The 17,637-nt window shown below is 52.7% G+C and overlaps 1 protein-coding gene across 19 annotated transcripts in view; it reads right to left on the minus strand.

Moving 5' to 3' along the window:
• Positions 1 to 17,637, minus strand: part of Nrxn2 (neurexin 2) — a 116,738-nt gene that overhangs the window by 49,688 nt on the left and 49,413 nt on the right. For all 19 annotated transcript variants that reach the window (XM_085834065.1, XM_085834059.1, XM_085834058.1 and 16 more), the window contains 4 exons: positions 12,738 to 12,899; positions 11,431 to 11,869; positions 3,792 to 4,178; positions 3,414 to 3,617 (listed from right to left, as the gene is read on the minus strand). In XM_085834065.1, coding sequence (XP_085690191.1) covers positions 3,414 to 3,617; positions 3,792 to 4,178; positions 11,431 to 11,869; positions 12,738 to 12,899 — 1,192 coding nt within the window. The remainder of the gene's footprint in view (positions 1 to 3,413; positions 3,618 to 3,791; positions 4,179 to 11,430; positions 11,870 to 12,737; positions 12,900 to 17,637) is intronic.

Raw genomic sequence — 17,637 nt, forward strand, 5'->3', positions numbered from 1 at the left:
AGGGTTTCTCTGTGCAGCTTTGGCTCTCATGAAACTCTCTGTAGGCCAGGCTGACCTTGAACTCACAGAGATCCATCTGCCTCTGCCCCTACCTCCCTCGAATGCTGGGATTAAAGGCTTGGGCCACTGCCATCACCACCCAGCTGGCCCTCTCTTAAGTAACAGGTTTCCCATCTCCAGCAACCATCACCGAGGACCCCTTCTACCAGGGCCTTCTCTGGTGCCCCAGCTCCTCCTCCGGGCACAGCTCTGAGTTCTCCTTCCTGGGAGTCTGCTGAATTGCGTGGCTACCTCTCCAACCTCCAGCCTTCCTGCTTGCAAACACAGACCACAAATCAAAGGCCAAACCTCTAGTTCCTTAGCAGTGAGCCCAGCCCAGGACTACGGCCTTCATGTGGCTGCCTGTCTGGAGCCTGGCAGGCCCTGCGTGGTTGACAGGATGAGGAACAGAGCGAGGCTGGCCGACTCTTTACTGGCAATGCTCTGTGGAAGCAAGCCCCTGCACTGGCTCCCTCCCCGTCCCAGGCTGATGTGCCACACTGGAGTGTATGTGGGAGCCACACTGAGGTCAGCCCCAGGTGCTCATTCCTTAGAAGCTAATCTACCTTGATTGTTGAGAGTGTCTCACTGGGATCGGGAGCTCACCAACTAGGCTACGCTAGCTAGCCGGTAAGCCTGGAGATCTCCCTGTCTTTGCCTCCCCAGCTGCAATTCAGGTCATTATGCTTTCGAGACAGTCTACCAACTGGGCTGATTCCTCAGACCTGGGGGGAGGTGGGGAGCAGACTCAGAGAGGGGAGTTAACTTACCAAGTCATAAAAAACAGTGGGGTTAGACCCCGAGTCTTCTGGCCCCAAGCCCAGAGCTCTTCCCGCTCAGCCCCAGGCTGGACAGCTGGGCAGAGCTGGCTTGTGTCTCTAGTGCCTACACAGAGGCAATAGACCTCTAGTTCAGTGGTTTTCAACCTGTGGGCCGGGACCCCTTTGGGATGGATTGACCCTTCCACAGAGGTTGCCCAAGGCTTTATGAAAATCCCGGTATCTACATTACAACTCATAAATAGCAGAGTCACAAAAGCAGCATCAAAAATAATTATACAGTGGGGAGTCACCAACGTGAGGGACTGTGTTAGAGGGCCTCAGCATCAGCAAGACTGAGAACTTCCGCTCTGGCTCCTGCCCAGCTTCCACACTGCTCCTGTCTGGAGCACGGCAGGCCCTGGCTGGTTCACAGGATGGGAAGAAGGAATTCTGGGCTGTACTGGTTATGCTACATGGAAGCAAGCTCCTGAACCTGGCTCCAGCTTGGGTCCCTCTCGCAGGCAGAGGTGCCACATTGGAGTGTACTTGGTGCCTACACACCCCTGTGCCCTCCTAGCAAGTGGGATCTGCAGACAGGTGCGTCTGCACCAAGTGTCTGGTCTCAGCTTTGTCATGAGCTATGTTCACGATTAGTTCTCAGCACCCGTGTCTCTGTAGATGGGGGAGTGGGGCAGGGAACAGCCAGAGGCATAGGGCAGAGGCTGTTGTTGGCTGTCATCAGTCTGAGACATCCAAACTAGATCTCTCTGGATCTTGTTCTGACTTCTGAGATTCATGAGCCCCAGACAGAAAGGCAAGCCTGGAAGAAGAAGGCTAAATCTCAAGAGTTATGTCCCAAGGGCCCAGCAAGATAAGTTTTCCTGGCCGTCTCTTGTGTCAAGAAACAAGAGCTCCTTCCCAGGGGATCGAGAACAATCCACGAGGCCAGTAGTATGTCTTCTCTGAGAAGCAAAAGCTCGAGGCTTCTCCTGCTCTGTCCCACCAAACAGAACAGAGCCAAGTGCTTGGTCATGTGAGAGCAAGCATATGCTCGGCAAAAGGAGGGGCTCCTGTGCTGTGTACCCCGTTAAAGACAGAAAGACAGGATGACACGAGGTCCTGGGTAGGGCATAGCTGAGGTGGGAGGTCGGTTGTGTCCCCTGGCCACCCTGTCACCTGCCACCCAATTCAAAGGGCACAAAGTCCAGGAGAAGGATGTGTGGAGCCAGGGCAAGTCTCTAAACAAGGCCCCTGAAGCCCACAGTCTATCCCAGACACGCTCTAGGGATCAAGATTATGGTGAGAGTCCAGGTCCGTGTTTGAGAGCTCAAAGCTCTGTGTTCCGGAGAGTACTCCTCCCCTGTGACCAGAACACACGGGGCTCTGCTTAGACTCCGGGGCCTGAGGGCTTCTACGGGGCAGTCCTTGGCTGTGGCACTTTCATTGTATGCAATGGACAGCTTGCATCAGCAGCCTGGACACTGTAGGGCCTCTCTGCTCAGAGGGTCCTACACTGCAGTCTGTGAGGTGCCCTCCCGGCTCTGCTGGCCCTCACTACAAGACTTTTTCAAGCCAAGTGAGTAATTCTGCTCTCTTTCAAAAGCCATGGCCCACAGTAACCTAATAGGAGAGTGTTATCCTATGCCCCTGCAGATGGGTAGGCAAGACCTGTTCTTACCCAGGGGTAGCAGCAGAGACAGTGAGTAGTCTGAAGGAGAGGGCCAGTAGCCTGACCCAAAACTCTGACCGTTAAAGCCCATGGGCTGGGTTTAGCACAGGCAACTCCCCTGGCCATTACCGGCTTTCTTACATTGGCCAAGTCAACATAAAAATTTCATAACTGGGCCAAGAGCGGTGGTGCACACCTTTAATCTTACTTAGCATTCAGGAGGCAGAGCAGGTGGACCTCTGTGAGTTCAAGGCCAGCCTGGCCTAAATAGTGAGACTCTGTCTCCAAAAAGAGTTTCGTAATCTGTAAGACAGGGTGAGCAATGCCTGCCTGGTGAACTGGTATCTTCCCAGAACAGCCACACGACTCCTATGAGACTCAGCCAGGAACACAAGATGCTAGACAAGTGTGATGTAGTATGTTCCTGAGCTCAGAGTACACACATAAACCTATATACAACACCGCAGAGACAACATCATCATCTACTCCAAGCTAAGGGCAGCTGCATGCAGAGGCCTGTCACTGGGCTGCTCTGAGCCTGGGCTTCTTCCTAGCAGGTGTCAACAAGCAACTCCATAGTGAATAAGTCAGTGAATGAGCAAATGAATGTGCCAGCAAGCAAGAATGAGTTTGTGCCATCTTGTGTGTGCAGGACAGATGTCACCGACAATAGGAGTGACTTGGGAGAACAGTTATCACACTCAGATGCATTCTGACAGGTATGGTCACTAGCCCACAGTATGGTCGGTCAGCCATGGCTGCTCTAGGTTATGTATCCTCACCAGAGACAGCCCTCGGAAGCTCATATTCGGGATGACACTACCTATCTCTAAACTGCCGAGGTCACCTCTGGCTGGTGCCACCACCAGCTTCTCCAGACAGAGGGGAGTGTAGGTCAGAGTCAGGCCATGGAGAGGCCGGGAGGCCTGGGACAGGGTGGTTACCGAGGTTGACGGTGAGCTTCATCTGCCCCCCGTCCAGCTCGAGACGCAGAGTGTCGGCCGACTCCCTGGAGGTGGTGGCCATCATGAGTCCATACGCCCTCTGGGACATGAAGCGTAAGGACACATCCTCTGCTTCCGTGTGCATCGCAGTGGGCAGCATGATCTTCATGTACATGGAGCCGTCATAGCTTAAGACCGTGGCCTCTGCCCAGGAGTGGAGAGAAGGGGAAGGGGAACAGAAAACGTGGCAAGGGAAGAGAGAAAATGAGAGTCATTACTAGGAGAAAAGTTGGGGGCCAGCCTGAGGGTTACTCTGAAGAGGAAGGAAGCATCGGGGTGGAAAATGGGGTCCTCCTGAGGACACAAGACCGGCCTCACCTCTCTCGCAGACCCGACCCAGAAAGCCGGTCCCGATGCAATCACAGACGAACCGGTTCCAGCCCTCTCGACAGATGCCCCCGTTTCGACAAGGGGCCGACGCACACTGCTTCAGGGTCTCCCGGGAGCAGAAAGGAGCAACGCCCACAGCCCCCTGGGCCTCAGCCAGGCCCCGCAGATCTCGACTCCGTCCATCGATGAAGAGGTCTCTCACACAGCCCACGTAGCCAGCCCGGAGAGCAGCTGTCCACACCTCAGGGGGCAGTGGCAGGTCCACTCGTCCCCCCTCGGGGAGGCCACCCAGGTACAGCTCACTCTCCAGGTCCAGGACCTCGCTCTCTCCTGTGGCCAAGAATGGCGTGCTGCGGCTGTTCACAGAGATGGAGCCTGGGGACCAAGGCAGAGCAGGCCTCAGTGTGGAGGGAAGTCACAAGTCTGAATAGGGGTGTCTTGAATTTGCCAGAGGGCCCCTCCATTCTGCGCCCCACAGTAGGTTCAGGACAATAAGCAACAGCCTTGGCTCTGGGGTCTAGCCTCATTGGCCAACTCTTCCCAAACTACCTAAGTCCAGGCCCTTGCGATCCAGATGGAGAGCCCCACCCAGCCCAGCCCAGCATGCTATAGGCCTCTGTTCAGACCCTTCCTAGACAACTAAAAGAGACCTCCAAACTATACAGGAGGCACATATAACCAAAAATCCTGTCCCTAAAAAGGGTCAGATCATTCACCGGGTTATTCCTATCCACAGCCTCTGGGACCAGGAGCTGGAGGCAGAAAACCTGAAGACTGAAATAACTGAGTTCAAAGCCCTCTACCCGAAACAAACACCCAGCAGCTCTTCCAACAGTGTGCCAGGCAGCCACTGCTCCAAACACATCACTGAAGTCTCGTGGCCACCCCAGGGACTTGGTCCTTTACTAACCAGTTTTGAACCAGTAGATAAGGCTTACAGAAACTGGGGAACCTGCCCGAGGGCCACAGCAGAGGAGCAACATAATCTAAGTCCCACGTAAGCAGCCAGGCCCCAGAACCTGCCGTTTCCTCCCTTCAACCCTACAGCACTGCCTGGAACTGGCTCTGTGGCCAGCAGGCAGGATGAACAGGAAGCCAGCTAGTGCTACAGGCCTGGGATACAGGCAGGGGGCCAGGAGGGATCTGGGCCTCGGCTCCGAAGTTAGAAACGTCATTTTGTCTTGTTCTGTTTTAGCAGCTGTTGGTTTTGTTTGTTTTGCTTTATTTTTACTTATGTGTGAGTGTTTGTATGTCCGTGTGCATGAAGGTACCTACAGAGGCTACAAAAGGAGGTCAGATTCCCCAGAGCTACAGTTACAGGAAGCCGTGAGCTGAGAACCAAACTCCAGCCCTCAGCAAAAACGTTAAGTCTCTTAACCACGGAACTGTCTCTAGCCCCTTATTGTTTCTCATGTAGTAGCTCAGGCTGCTGTAGGACTCACTATGTAGCCTAGGCTAGCCTCAATCTCATAGTAATCTTCCTGCCTTTGGCTTTAGAATGCTAAACTTTCAGACATGCAGCCCCAATCAACAGGCCAGAAGAGTTCTCTGGGAGGAAAGACAGATAGCGTGGTTTCAATATGGTTTGTTCTCTCCAAAACTCAAGTTGAAATTTGGTTGCTATGGTGTGAGTTGTGTGGGACACAGGATCTTTAACAATGAGGTCACTAGCCGTGACTTTCCTTCAAGGGTAGGCTCAGGAGTGAGTCCCTTAGGAGAGCAGGCCGCTAAACAAGGAGGTGCCTGCTCCTTCTTGTTTCCTTTGTGAGGGAATGCCTGCCCTTCAGTTTGGCTCTGTGTTAGGACAGTACAAAAGCCTCCCCATAAACTGACACTAAGCTCTTGGGCTTCAAAGCCTCCAGAATTGCGAGACAGGTAAACTTTCCTTTATAAATGCCTGGTCTCCGATGTTCTCCTATAGCAACAGAAAACAGACTGAGGCAGGGCTCACATTAGGAAAAGACCTGGAATCTGGTGGGAGTTTCACAGCCTTTATTGTAACCTTAATCTGTGGACCAACCCCTTCCCTCCTGCATGCATGGGTGTGTGTGTGTGCATGTGTGTGTGCCTGTGTGTGGTGTTGTTTGTGCTGGTTCAGGATTTTTGGGGGAGGTGGTTGTCTTTTTAATCAGGATACCATGCATCTCAGAATGGTTTTATGTAACCAAAGATGACCCTAAGCCTCTTGGCCACCTACTTCATCTTCCAAGTGCTGGGATCATAGGCTTGCACCATTGTGTCTAGCTTGTTCATATTTGTTAAAAGATTTTTTTTCTTGAGATAGGGTCTCATTCTATAGCCTTGGCTGCCTGAAACTGTCTCCTCCTCATAGTGCTAGGAGTAAAGGTATGCCTGGTCTAAATATATTCTAAATTATACATATGCATATATATATGTATATATATATATATATATATATATACATATATATATATATATACACACATACATCTTCGTGGCAGTATGCACTTGTGAGTGCAGATACCCGCAGAAGGCAGAGACTTGTCATTAGACTCCAGGAGCTACAGGCAGTTGTGAATCACCAAGGAGGGGGGGTGTAGGAAAACAAGTTTCTACAAGAGCAGTGCACACTCTAAACCTCTGAGCAACCTCAATATATACACTGAGACAGGGTCTTGCTGTGCAGTTCTGACTGGCCTATAACCCACTCTGTAGACCAGGCTGGCCTTGAACTCACGGAGCTCTCGACACTTCTCTCCCAAATGCTGGGATTAAGGGCAAGTCCCACTATACCTGAAAGCCGAAAATTTTTACTCCATGTTTTCCCTTTTTAGATTTTGACAAACTCTTAGAAGAATAAGAGAGGAGGAGGAGGAGGAGGTGGCAGCGGCAGCAGCAGCGGCTATGCAGCGGCAGCCAGGTACGGTGCTTCACACCTGTGATCCCGACACTCAAAAGGCAGAGACAGGATGACTGCTGCATGTCTGAGGCCAGCCCGACCACACAGTGAGATGCTGTGTAAAACAATAAAATAAAAGCAACGCTTGCAAGGAGCCGCTGGGCATCGTGGGCGCGGATATGGCAGGGATCTCGAGAAGGAGGGGCTTGGAGGCTGGATATGAACACACAGACAGGGTGGGGACAAATGGGAGGGGCAGAACCCCCCTACAGACACAGCTCCCACTAGAAGCCAGTTTCTCCCTCAAAACCTTATTGACCCAAAGACGGGAGATGCACTCCCAGGCCCCAGGCTCCCTTGCACTGTTTTATGTTTTTGGTTTTTTGGTTTGGTTTGGTTTGGTTTTGGTTTTGGTTTGGTTTGGTTTGGTGAGACAGGGTTCCTCTGTATAGCCCTGGCTGTCCTGGAACTCACTTTGTAGACCAGGCTGGCCTTGAACTCAAGAAATCTGCCTAGCTCTGCCTCCTGAGTGCTGGCATTAAAGGCGTGCGCCACCATGCCCGGCTCACTGTTTTATGTTTGTTTGTTTAAATATACTTTATTTTTACTTATGTGTATATGTGCGTGTGCCTGCATGTATGTAGGGATGTGAGCCACCATGTTGCGTAGGTCATCCGCAACTCCAAGTTGTTGTTTAAACTATTGTTTTATTATTTACTATGTGTGTGTACATGCCTATAAAGGCAGAGGAGTTTGATCCCTGGAGCTGAAATTACAGGTGTTTGTAAGCCTCCAGATGTGGGTGCTGGGAACCGAACTCTCATCCTCAGAAAGAGCATACTGAGCTGTTTCCACGCACACGAGAGAGAGAGAGAGAGAGAGAGAGAGAGAGAGAGAGAGAGAGAGAGAGAGAGAATCATCAGGCCTGACCAGTAAGAGCCTTTACCTGCTGAGCCATGCCACCAGCCCTAGGCTCCCTTCAATACCGTGGCCCCAAACCTGTCCTCTCATGACCAGGCATCACCTTCCTCAGGGTCCTGCTGCTGGGCCCCTCTCCTAACAGGATCCCAAATGTGGCCCCTGCGATGGCCTATCTCACTGTTTATGGCCAGAGTCCCCAGAGCCTGCCGTGACCCATCTTTTGGCTAACTGCTGGAGCCGAGTGCTGAGAGGAAGAAGGAAGCAACGGAAGAGCTCTGGAGAGGGAACTGAAAGGAACTCTGACCAGCGGCGCTCCCCAGTATGGAGTAGGAGCCACCTGACTCATTCCTTGACAGAAGAAAAGATAAACAAGATGTGGGCATGGCACTGTTATTCAGCATTGAGAGGAAGGGAGTTCTGACTCACACTACAACACAGATGAACCCTGGAAGACACTCTACTCACTGAAACAGCCAGGCATAAGACGACAAACATAGGGGCTGGAGAGATGGCTCGGCAGTTACAAGAACTGGCTCCTCTTCCAGGGGACCTCTGTCAATTCCTAGCACCCACACGACAGCTCACAACTGTCTGTAACTCCAGGTCCAGGGGATCTGACACCCTAAGATATATGTGCAGGCAAAATACCAATGCATGCAAAGTAAAACAAATAAGTCATTAAAATAAAGAGGTCAAATATACAGATAGGATATAGTGGCGCATGCCTGTTACCCTAACCCTCTGGAAGGCCAAGACAACAGGATCTCCACTCCAAAGTTATTCCAAAGTTAGACTGGACTATGTGTGAGACTCTGTGTTGAGTGGAAAGAAGAAAGGGAAAGGGAGGGAGAGAGGGGGAGGGAGGGAGGGAGGGAGGGAGGGAGGGAGGGAGGGAGGGAGGGAGGGAGGAAGGGAGGGAAAGGAGAAGCTGGGGAGATGGTTCGTGGTTAATATGTTTGCTGCTTAAGTATGAGGCTCAGAGTTCAAATCCCCAGAAACCACAGAAATGCCAGGTGGGTGTGCTGGCCCACCTATAATATCAACCTTAGAAGGCAGAGACAAGAGATCCCCTAGGGGAGAGGATGGAGGAGGGATTTTTGGAGGGGAAACCAGGAAAAGGTTTAACATTTGAAATGTAAATAAATATCTAATAAAAAATGTTTAAATGTTTAACAGGAAGAGAGAGAGAGAGAGAGAGAGAGAGAGAGAGAGAGAGAGAGAGAGAGAGAGAGAGAGAGAGAGAGAGAGAGATCCCCTAGCAAGCTGGCTGGCCAAATCTGTGAGCTCTGGGTTTGATTGAGAGACCTTACTTCAGTGAATGGAGTGGCTGGTTTCTGCCATCAGCCTTGGATCTGCGCATGCATGTGCACCCACATATGTGTGCCTCCACACACACGAAAGCATGTACGTGAACACATGAAAATGGAGAAAGACGAGGCAGGTAAAGTACTGTGTCGTCACTCATCTAAAGTCCCAGAGTTGTCAGGTTCAAACAGAGATGGTGGCCAGAGGCTGGGGACAGGGAGAGGAGAGCTCATGTTTAACAGAGACAACTTCAGTGTGGGAAGATGGGGAAACCGCACCTGGATGTCGGTGAGGGCTGTGCAGAGACTTGAGTGTAGTCAGAGCCCCAATCATGAGTAATGACGAAGACTGGAAATATGTGTGACATGCGATTTGCCACAGTTTCAAAAAGAAACAAAAGCAAGGCAATGTGGGAGGACCCTAGAGTCAGGCCAGTGTGTAAGGCGCTGGCTATGCAAGGTGGAGAACCCAACCTGTATCCCCTGAACCCACAGAAAAGAAGACGTGCAGCGTGGGGCCAAGACCCCAGTCTCCCTATGGTCAGATGAGAGATGGAGACAGGGCAATAGCCAAGAAGCCAGCTAGCCCGGGCTACAGAGGGAAGCAGCAGAAACAAGAAAGATCCTTTCTCAAAAAGTGGAAGGCCAGAAACAGCTCCCAGAATGCCCTCGGACCTCCACACATATGCCTGGCACAAGAGCAACATATAAAACACAACTGAAAAAATACAAAAACAGGAAGAAGGAATCTGGGGTGGGGCTCAGCAGGAGCAGGCTTCAGTTGTCAGCACTGGGGTATGGGGATGAAGGACAAACAAGGGAAGGTGGAAACAGCTACCCCAAGTTCCTGGATGGGTCACTGACCACCTGTGTGGAACCCTAGAGACTGTCAGCAAAGACCCACAGTGCTGACACGAGGCAGAGCCAAGAGCTAAAGTCCTTTCTCATGGCTTTCTCTGGCTCTCTGGGCTGTGGGGGGAAGGGAGAGTAGGGGGAGAGGAAATGATGGCATGGCCTCACTTCTGGCTGCCTGGCAGTCCCCTCCTCCCAGGCAGTGAGCAGAGGAGGTCACTGCTGACTCGCAGGCCAGCAGTGGTGATGGCTGCTGGAATGAGAAAATTTAGTTGACGTTGATAAGCACTTAAATTGGATAATGTGTCAGGCCTCATTTGTATCAATTCTCTTTCTTGGGTTCAACAAGATGGAGGCAAGCACACAGGAATTAGCGGGCGGAAAACAAGAGCCTGAGAGCAGGAGGCCGAAAGGGAAGGAGGAGGAGGCAGTGGCCAGAGCAACAGAAGTTCTAAAAAGTCGCGCATAGCCACTCTGAATGCATCCGATGTCAGCCGACCCTGGGAGCTACACAGGGTGAAGCCTGGCTAGTTACAGCCCACCAGCTGTTCTCTCGATTTGGAACCCTCATGGCCAGGCAGGTGGTGACCTATTCACTGCATCTGTGATGGCCAGAACGAGGTGGGCGGTCTGTCCGTCTGTCTGTCCACAGCTAGTGCTCAGAACACCAGGCAGCTTCTGTGTGCTGTGGCTCCGCATTCAGCCAACAAACATGGATGGAAATATTTAAGGAACGAATTGTCTGTATTAAACACATACAGATACTGCTGGTCCTTATTCACCAACCAACTTAATAGTGACCACCATAAAATGACAATGTAACTATTATATAGCATTATGTTCTCTCTCTCTCTCTCTCTCTCTCTCTCTCTCTCTCTCTCTCTCTCTCTCTCTCTGGCCAAAGCTAGCCTCAAATCCTGTATGTAACCGGATGTGACCTTGAACTCTTGATCTTTCTGCCTGTAGCTCCCTAGTACTGGGATTACAGGAGAGCCCCACCTTGCCTGGAGCCTAGGCATTGTGCTAGCCCCAGTCCTAGCATCTACGTTCCATTAGGCATTTTAAGGACCCTAGGGATAACAAGTTATCCAGGAGGATGTGTAAAGGTGATACACAACACGGCACTGTCTTTTATGAGGAACTTGAGCACCGTGGGTTTTGGTGTCTTTGGGGGTCCTAGAAGCAGCCCTCCAAGACAGTGAGGGATAGCTGCTTCCTGTTAAGTGAAAGAAACATGACTCTGGATAGAAGGGATTGGTGGCTGGAGAACCACTTTGCTTTGTTTTGAGACGATGTCTCCTCACTCTGCCGCCCCCGCTGGTCTGGACCTCACTGCACAGTCCGAACTGCCCTCAGATTTACGGTGCTCCTCCTGCCTTTGCCTCCCGGATGCTGGGATTGCAGGCATGAGCCACCGCGCCTGGCTTTGCGACATCTCTCCATTAGGTGTGATGTCAGTGTTTCTAGTCTTGCTCTCTCCCATCCACAGTGACCTTGGGTGACTGTTCCTGTCACAAATAAGGAGGAGTGGCGTATGAATCCAGGTCCCTGCGCCTTCCGCCAGCTCTCCATGACAGAGGGACCAAGGGGAAACTGGGAGAGGACACTAGGAGCAGGGGGTGAAAGCTCGAGAGGGTGGGCAGGCAGAAAAGAGTGGCCAGGGGAAGGGAAGGTCCAGAGGCCTCCTGACCTTTGCGCCCGTCCCTCTGGAAGTCCACGTGGCACCATTCACCGTCATTGACCTTGCGGCTGGACGCCCGCAGCTTGATGCCCCCGGAGCCCATGTCCAGCAGAAGGTAGAGGTAACCATCCAACAGCTCCATGGCAAAGTAGTCCGCCCTCTGGGTAGAACTGTGACTGCCTACCCCGGCCCCAGCCCGCCGGCCCTGGCTGAAGAGCAACAACCCATTGGGCTCAGTGGTTCTGAAGTCCAAGGAGATGGAACCGGTGCGCTTGGCGCTCCAGCGGGGCAGTGCAACAAAGGCCTCAGGACTCTCAAAGGTCACAGGGTCCAAGGCAGCCACATCCTCACAACGGAAAGACAAATCCCCCTGCAGCTTCATCTTCGGGTCTCCTTCCTTAGCCAGTCGGGACAGTTCCAGCTTGAAGTCATTATTCTTGTAGACCACCTGTATGGAGGAGAGGGGTCTGGGTAAGGAAGCAGAAGCAGCCTTGGGTCTGACTACCAAGGGTCTCCCTCCCTGGCTACCATGGTCCGTCGTCACCCACCCATCCCAGCAGTCCCAAGCTCAGCACCATCAGCCCACAGGGTTCAGGCCTCTGTTCTCAAGCTACACAGTCCCCTCGCTGCCTCACCAGTCTTCCAGCCCCACACTGGCCAGGAAGCTCCTTCTGTGGGCTCCTGGGTCCAGCTCAACTGTCATTCACAATGACAAAAAGGCGGGCCACTGTTGCTACCATCACTATTTCCTGCGTCTGGGTCTCACGAAGCTCAGGATGGATTCAAACTCACTGAATAGCTAAGGACGACCTTGAGTTTGTCTGCCTGCCTCCACCTTCCACACACTGAGATTGCACGTGTGCGCTACCACGCTCAGTTGTAGTGTGCTGCTAGAACCCATGGGGGCATATGTGCTGGGCAGGCATCTGTCCGCTGATGTCCCTGGCCTGCCTGCTCTCTTCTAATGGGTTAACTTCTGTCTGTGTTCTGTACAGTGACTGACATAGGAAACCACCCTTCATCTACACATCAGACAACCCACGAGGTGGAATGACTTGGCCAACAGAGCCGGCGAAGGAATGACATGTGCCTGAAGACAGACGTGTGAAGACACATGCTTTGGCCTGCAGCCTTCCCTGTGGACCTCAGCTCTGAAGAGCCTCTGAGGAGAGGGAGCTCCAAGGCCAAAGAAACAGAAAGGGGTGACGCCCTCCATTTGAGTCAATAGCTTCAGGCTTTAAAGAAGAGTTACATCCCACCGTAGACTCACAAGGAACAGAGGCCAGGGCAGGCTGGCCAACCACAGCCCTACTCACGTCCTTGAGGCAGCCCATGAAGTTGTTGCTGACAGGTGAGCCAGGCAGGTCGGCTGTGTTGGGGCTGCCCCCAATGTAGAAGAAGTCATCAGAGCCCAGCATGGTGTAATCCTCCTGCGTGTAGCCTGTGGTGGTCAGGATCCCGTCCACCGAGATGGTCACCTGCCCAGCCCGAGGAGGGGGAGAGACAGGAGACAACCGACATCAACACCCAGGGAAGAGCCACAGGCGGGCAAGGGAGGGACCAGGGGGCAGTGGGGGAGGGGGACCCCCATTTTTATGTCTGCTTGTCTTGGAGGCGGAACAGTGGGGTGGAGAGGAGGAAGAGGGAAGAGGAAACAGCCCGAGATTTGATGGTTTCAGGGTTAAGGCCTGCCCTGCACAACCCATGGCCCAAGCCCTGCAGGTGAGAACCTGAAGGTGGCACAGGGCACTCACCATGATGGGCTCAAGAAGCAAGTCCAAGGGGACGCTCTGCACTAGGGAACCTGCCCACCAGAGAGGTGGGGAGAGCAAGCTGCACTCTCAGCTTTGTCTCAACAGAGCACTGTGGCCACATGTGTAGCTTCCCAGCCTTTCCGAGGGAGAATAGCCCTTCCCTGCCCTTCCCTGCCCTTCCTTCCTTCCTGGGGAGCAGTGCTGAGTCTCACTTGCAGCCCCTCTGCTTGGCGCTATGTTCTTGCAGCCTGGCTGGGGAACAGCAGAGATAGCAGGACGGAGAGAACCAGTTAACCTGCTAGTCTTAGGACAGGAGTTGTATGACTCCTATATGGCTGACTCTTACCTCTGCCACTCAAGATCAAAGGTATCCTGATATTTTGAGTCATTAAAAAAAGTTGTTGCTCTAGAGCCTAAGCTGGCCTTGACCTTCAGCCTCTCACCTCCTGCTCTCCTGCACTGAGATTATACACCTGGGCGAGTCACCAGTTTGCTTCCAAAGGGAGCAGCCCTGTGTCGTTTCCCAGGTCACCTTCATTGTTCTCTGTAGATCCCACCCTTGCTGTTCTACCCTTAGGAACTTGAGGCCGTGAGGCCCGGGCCAACCTAAGGAAACCCCTTCCCAAGGTGGAGAATTCATCCAGAAGGCAAGGAGCCAAAAACAGAGCAGGGGTGTGCCTGGTGCTCAGAGAGGGCCTGGGCGCTGGTGAAGGCACATGTTACCTTTGGGGTAATCGGCAAATGTTCACCTGGTCCCTGCAAGGTTTCGTGCCCAGGAGAGCTCGGGGAGGCTTCACTCACGGCAAGGCTGGAGGGGGAGGAGGCGAGGGAGCTGTGGCTTAGGAGTCAGGGAGGCCTGGTTAGGACCTGGTTCAGGGCAAACCCACCCTGCACTTCCACAGGCTGCATCCTGGAGCCCTTCTTGTTCCCCAAGGATGCTTTAGAAGTGCTGCCTTTCCAGGTAAAGTACTGAGGTAAGGGCCTGCCAGTCACACACTACCATGTCCCCTACTCTAGTCTGCAGCATAGGCCACCAGCCATTTTCCAGCTCCTCCTGGTCTTCAGGATTCTGTTGTCAGAAGGGTAGGGTAGAACTCCAAAGAGCAGGGGGACCCAAAAGTGCCCCTCCCTGTGCTTGCCTAGAGCCTCGTGGTGAACAGGGTGGAGTTGAGCAGGGACCAGACTGAAGAAAGAAGAAACCTCCTGCGAACCATCAAACCTTGTGCTAGAAGAACTGGGTTCAAGGACAGGAGGAGACGGGTATCTTGGGAGGGGGCAGTTTGAATACTTTTGAGTCTTGTTTTGAGGGGAGCATTGGTCATGATTATATATTTCTTCTCCCCTCCACCTTGTCCTGAATCTAGGAAGAGGGGTTTGGGTAAAAGGGGAAGGATTAGAGAGGTTAGTCACAAAAACATGCAAACAAGGTTAGAGATTAGACAAGGCAGAGGGGAGGGGAGAAAGGAAGAAGAAATCAGAATGGAAGGGTTGGGAATGTCAGGGAAGGTGGGTGAGGCAGGTGAATGACTCTCTCTAGGGCAATGTGGCTATACTCTCTTCCTCCAGGTCCCCTGCTGCTGTCCTAAAACATTGAACTGGGCTGCCATTCAGTTCCTGAGCCTAAATGGGCTCAGCCCAAACAGGCTGCCAGCAAACATGGCTTAACATGTCCCCGGAATCCCCACTAACCTCAGCCCAGCTCAGGGGACATACACAAGGTCGTGAAAAGGCTACATCAAGTTGCCTCATGACCTAGTGCTGGGCCTCAAGGTAAAATCCTAACTCCCAGCAGCCTACGACTGGTGAGAGCGACTCCTACGAGTGAGCCTGCTCAGGACTGCTGCCGCCCTTCCTCTCCTGGTTCCAGAGTACCCCAGGAAGTCTCCCCTCCTTGGCCTCTGAAGCCAGGGTAGCATCCGGGAATCTCCCTCATGCTATGGGCTCTCTTCGGCCCACTGCATTTCCCAAGGTCAAGGTTGTCCTTCCTTGACCCTATCTGAATTAGAAGGATCTGTCTTAAAGCAGACTCTGGAAGCCCAAGACACCTTCCTGAATCCCCTTCCAGGCTGGGCTGAATCTCAGCTTGCCTGGTATCTGTACTCAGATCAGTCATGGAGGGCACTGTGTGTGTGTGTGTGTGTGTGTGTGTGTGTGTGTGTGTGTGTGTTGGGGGGGAGGTAATCTTAATCTCCCTCTCATGGCCTATGGCTGGGGACAGGCCAGCAGGAGGCAGGGCACACAGAGAGGTTTGCTGAGGAAGGGATCTGCCAGGTGGGTGGGGAGACAGTGAGGGAAGAGAAGAGGACAAGGCAGAGTGGGTGGAGAGGAAGTGGAGATAGAGGGACTGGAGGAAGGTGTCTGGGGAAGGCAGGGAGGGAGGTGACTTAGATTAGTAAACCCACTGTTCCCTCAGACAAATCAGTCCAGACACAAAAATGGCAGGTTCGTTAGTAAAAGCAGGAAACAGGGGAATAATTCCCCTGCCCCCCTCCACCCCAGGGGTTCTTGATGCCCCTGCCCCCCAACCCCTCCCCCCATGAAGCTTCTGGAAGGGGTGGGGCCAGCAGGGGAGGAGGGGAGGAAGGGAGAGCATGCCACACAGAACAGCCACTGCAGCTTGGGACCCATGCAGGTTAGAAGAACAGCGTGAAGGAGCAGGCACTGTCCAAGCAGGCCAGAGAAAAGCGGCCAGTAGGTGAGAAGGCGTGCAGGGCAGAGGAGATGGGGAAGAGCAAAGATGGAGGCCAGAGAGCTGTGGAGTGCAGGAAGAAGCTACCTTCCACTGAAGAGGAGGGACAGACGAGCAACCACTGGGTCGGAGATGTCCAGGGACTGACAGTGAACGAAACGCCAAGGGACCTGAGCGTCTTCCTCACACACTCCCATGCCATCCACCACAGATCATCAGCCCACGCACATCTGCACACACACACATAAACCCTGAGCGTCTTCCTCACACACTCCCATGCCATCCACCACAGATCATCAGCCCACACACATCTGCACACACACACACACACACACACACACACACACACACACACACACACGCCACATCCTAGAAGGCTCCTCTCCACAAAGTCCTGAGGACCACAGCAAGGTCCCCAAGACACAGCAGAGGATCTAAGACCAAACCACATTAACCCACTCAACATGGTGGGCTCTGAGGAAGCCAAGGGGATGAATGGAGTGTTTGCCCAGATGAGCCTAGGCTCATCAGCCCATGCTCTCCAGGAACAGGGACAGGGCTCAAGGGGCCTCTTGTGAGCTGAAGGGATACTGCCAGCCCCTCCTCTTCCTCAGTGCAGGAAGGCCAGATGGGATGGGAATCCAAGTCCTAACCACAAATGTACTCACATGGAACAAGTGTCCCATACCCACTGTGCCCCAGAAAGAAAGGCTAAAGACGCTGGGTGTGGTGACGCACGCCTTTAATCCCAGCACTCGGGAGGCAGAGGCAGTCAGATTTCTGAGTTCGAGGCCAGCCTGATCTACAAAGTGAGTTCCAGGACAGCCAGGGCTATACAGAGAAACCCTGTCTCGAAAAACCAAAAAAGAAAGAAAGAAAGAGAGAGAGAGAGAGAGAGAGAGAGAGAGAGAGGGAGGGAGGGAGGGAGGGAGGGAGGGAGGGAGGGAGGAAGGAAGGAAGAAAGAAAGAAAGAAAGAAAGAAAGAAAGAAAGAAAGAAAGAAAGAAAGAAAGAAAGAAAGAAAGAAAGAAAGAAAGAAAGAAAGAAAGAAAGGAAGGAAGAAAGGAAGAAAGGAAGAAAGGCTAAAGACAAAAGGAACTTTCATGCGGGAGCCATTCCGGGGCCTAGCATGATCACAGCTCATGATGCTATTACCATCCTTTGTGGGTGGCTGAGTGGACTTCCTTGAGCTGTGACAATGTAAGTAATACTGAGCCAGTGGGCTGTTTGTCTCCTGGTAGAGCACATTGCTGTCATCATATGCTGCAAGGGCTCCACAGGCTTATTGTGGTTATAACTAGTCCACAAGAGTTCCCAGCATCCTCCTCAGGAGGTATGGGCAGAAGTGGGGAGGCAAACAGGGAGAAGCAGCTGCTGGTGGAGAGAGACCGAAGCCCTGCTAAGCTCACCTAGTGTTGTCTCGGGCACAGCCTCGGGCACAGGCAGTAGTTACAGCCCTGCCGTGAGTCCTGAACTCAGGAAGGACTTCAGGTCGGAAATACCAGGTTCTCCCAGAACAATCTTGCCATTCTGACTCTCATCTTTAGCAGGGCCTAATAACTTTCGGTCCTCCTATCTGTTTCTAGCTGACTGGGCATCTGATAAACCCCTCTGTAGTACAAAGGGAAGCCAGCTTCCCCAGCTGCTAAGTGGGGATAAACTCAACCTCCTGCCTAAAATCCAGGGATCATCAAGTTCAAATGAAATTCAAAATGTTGGCCAGGAGGGGTAGCTGGTAACGTGCTTGCCACCAAACCTAATACCCTGAGCTTCA

Source organism: Mus caroli, unplaced genomic scaffold (genome assembly GCF_978045245.1).
Source record: "Mus caroli unplaced genomic scaffold, Mus_caroli_1 scaffold_20, whole genome shotgun sequence".
In the NCBI taxonomy this organism is placed as follows: domain Eukaryota; kingdom Metazoa; phylum Chordata; class Mammalia; order Rodentia; family Muridae; genus Mus; species Mus caroli.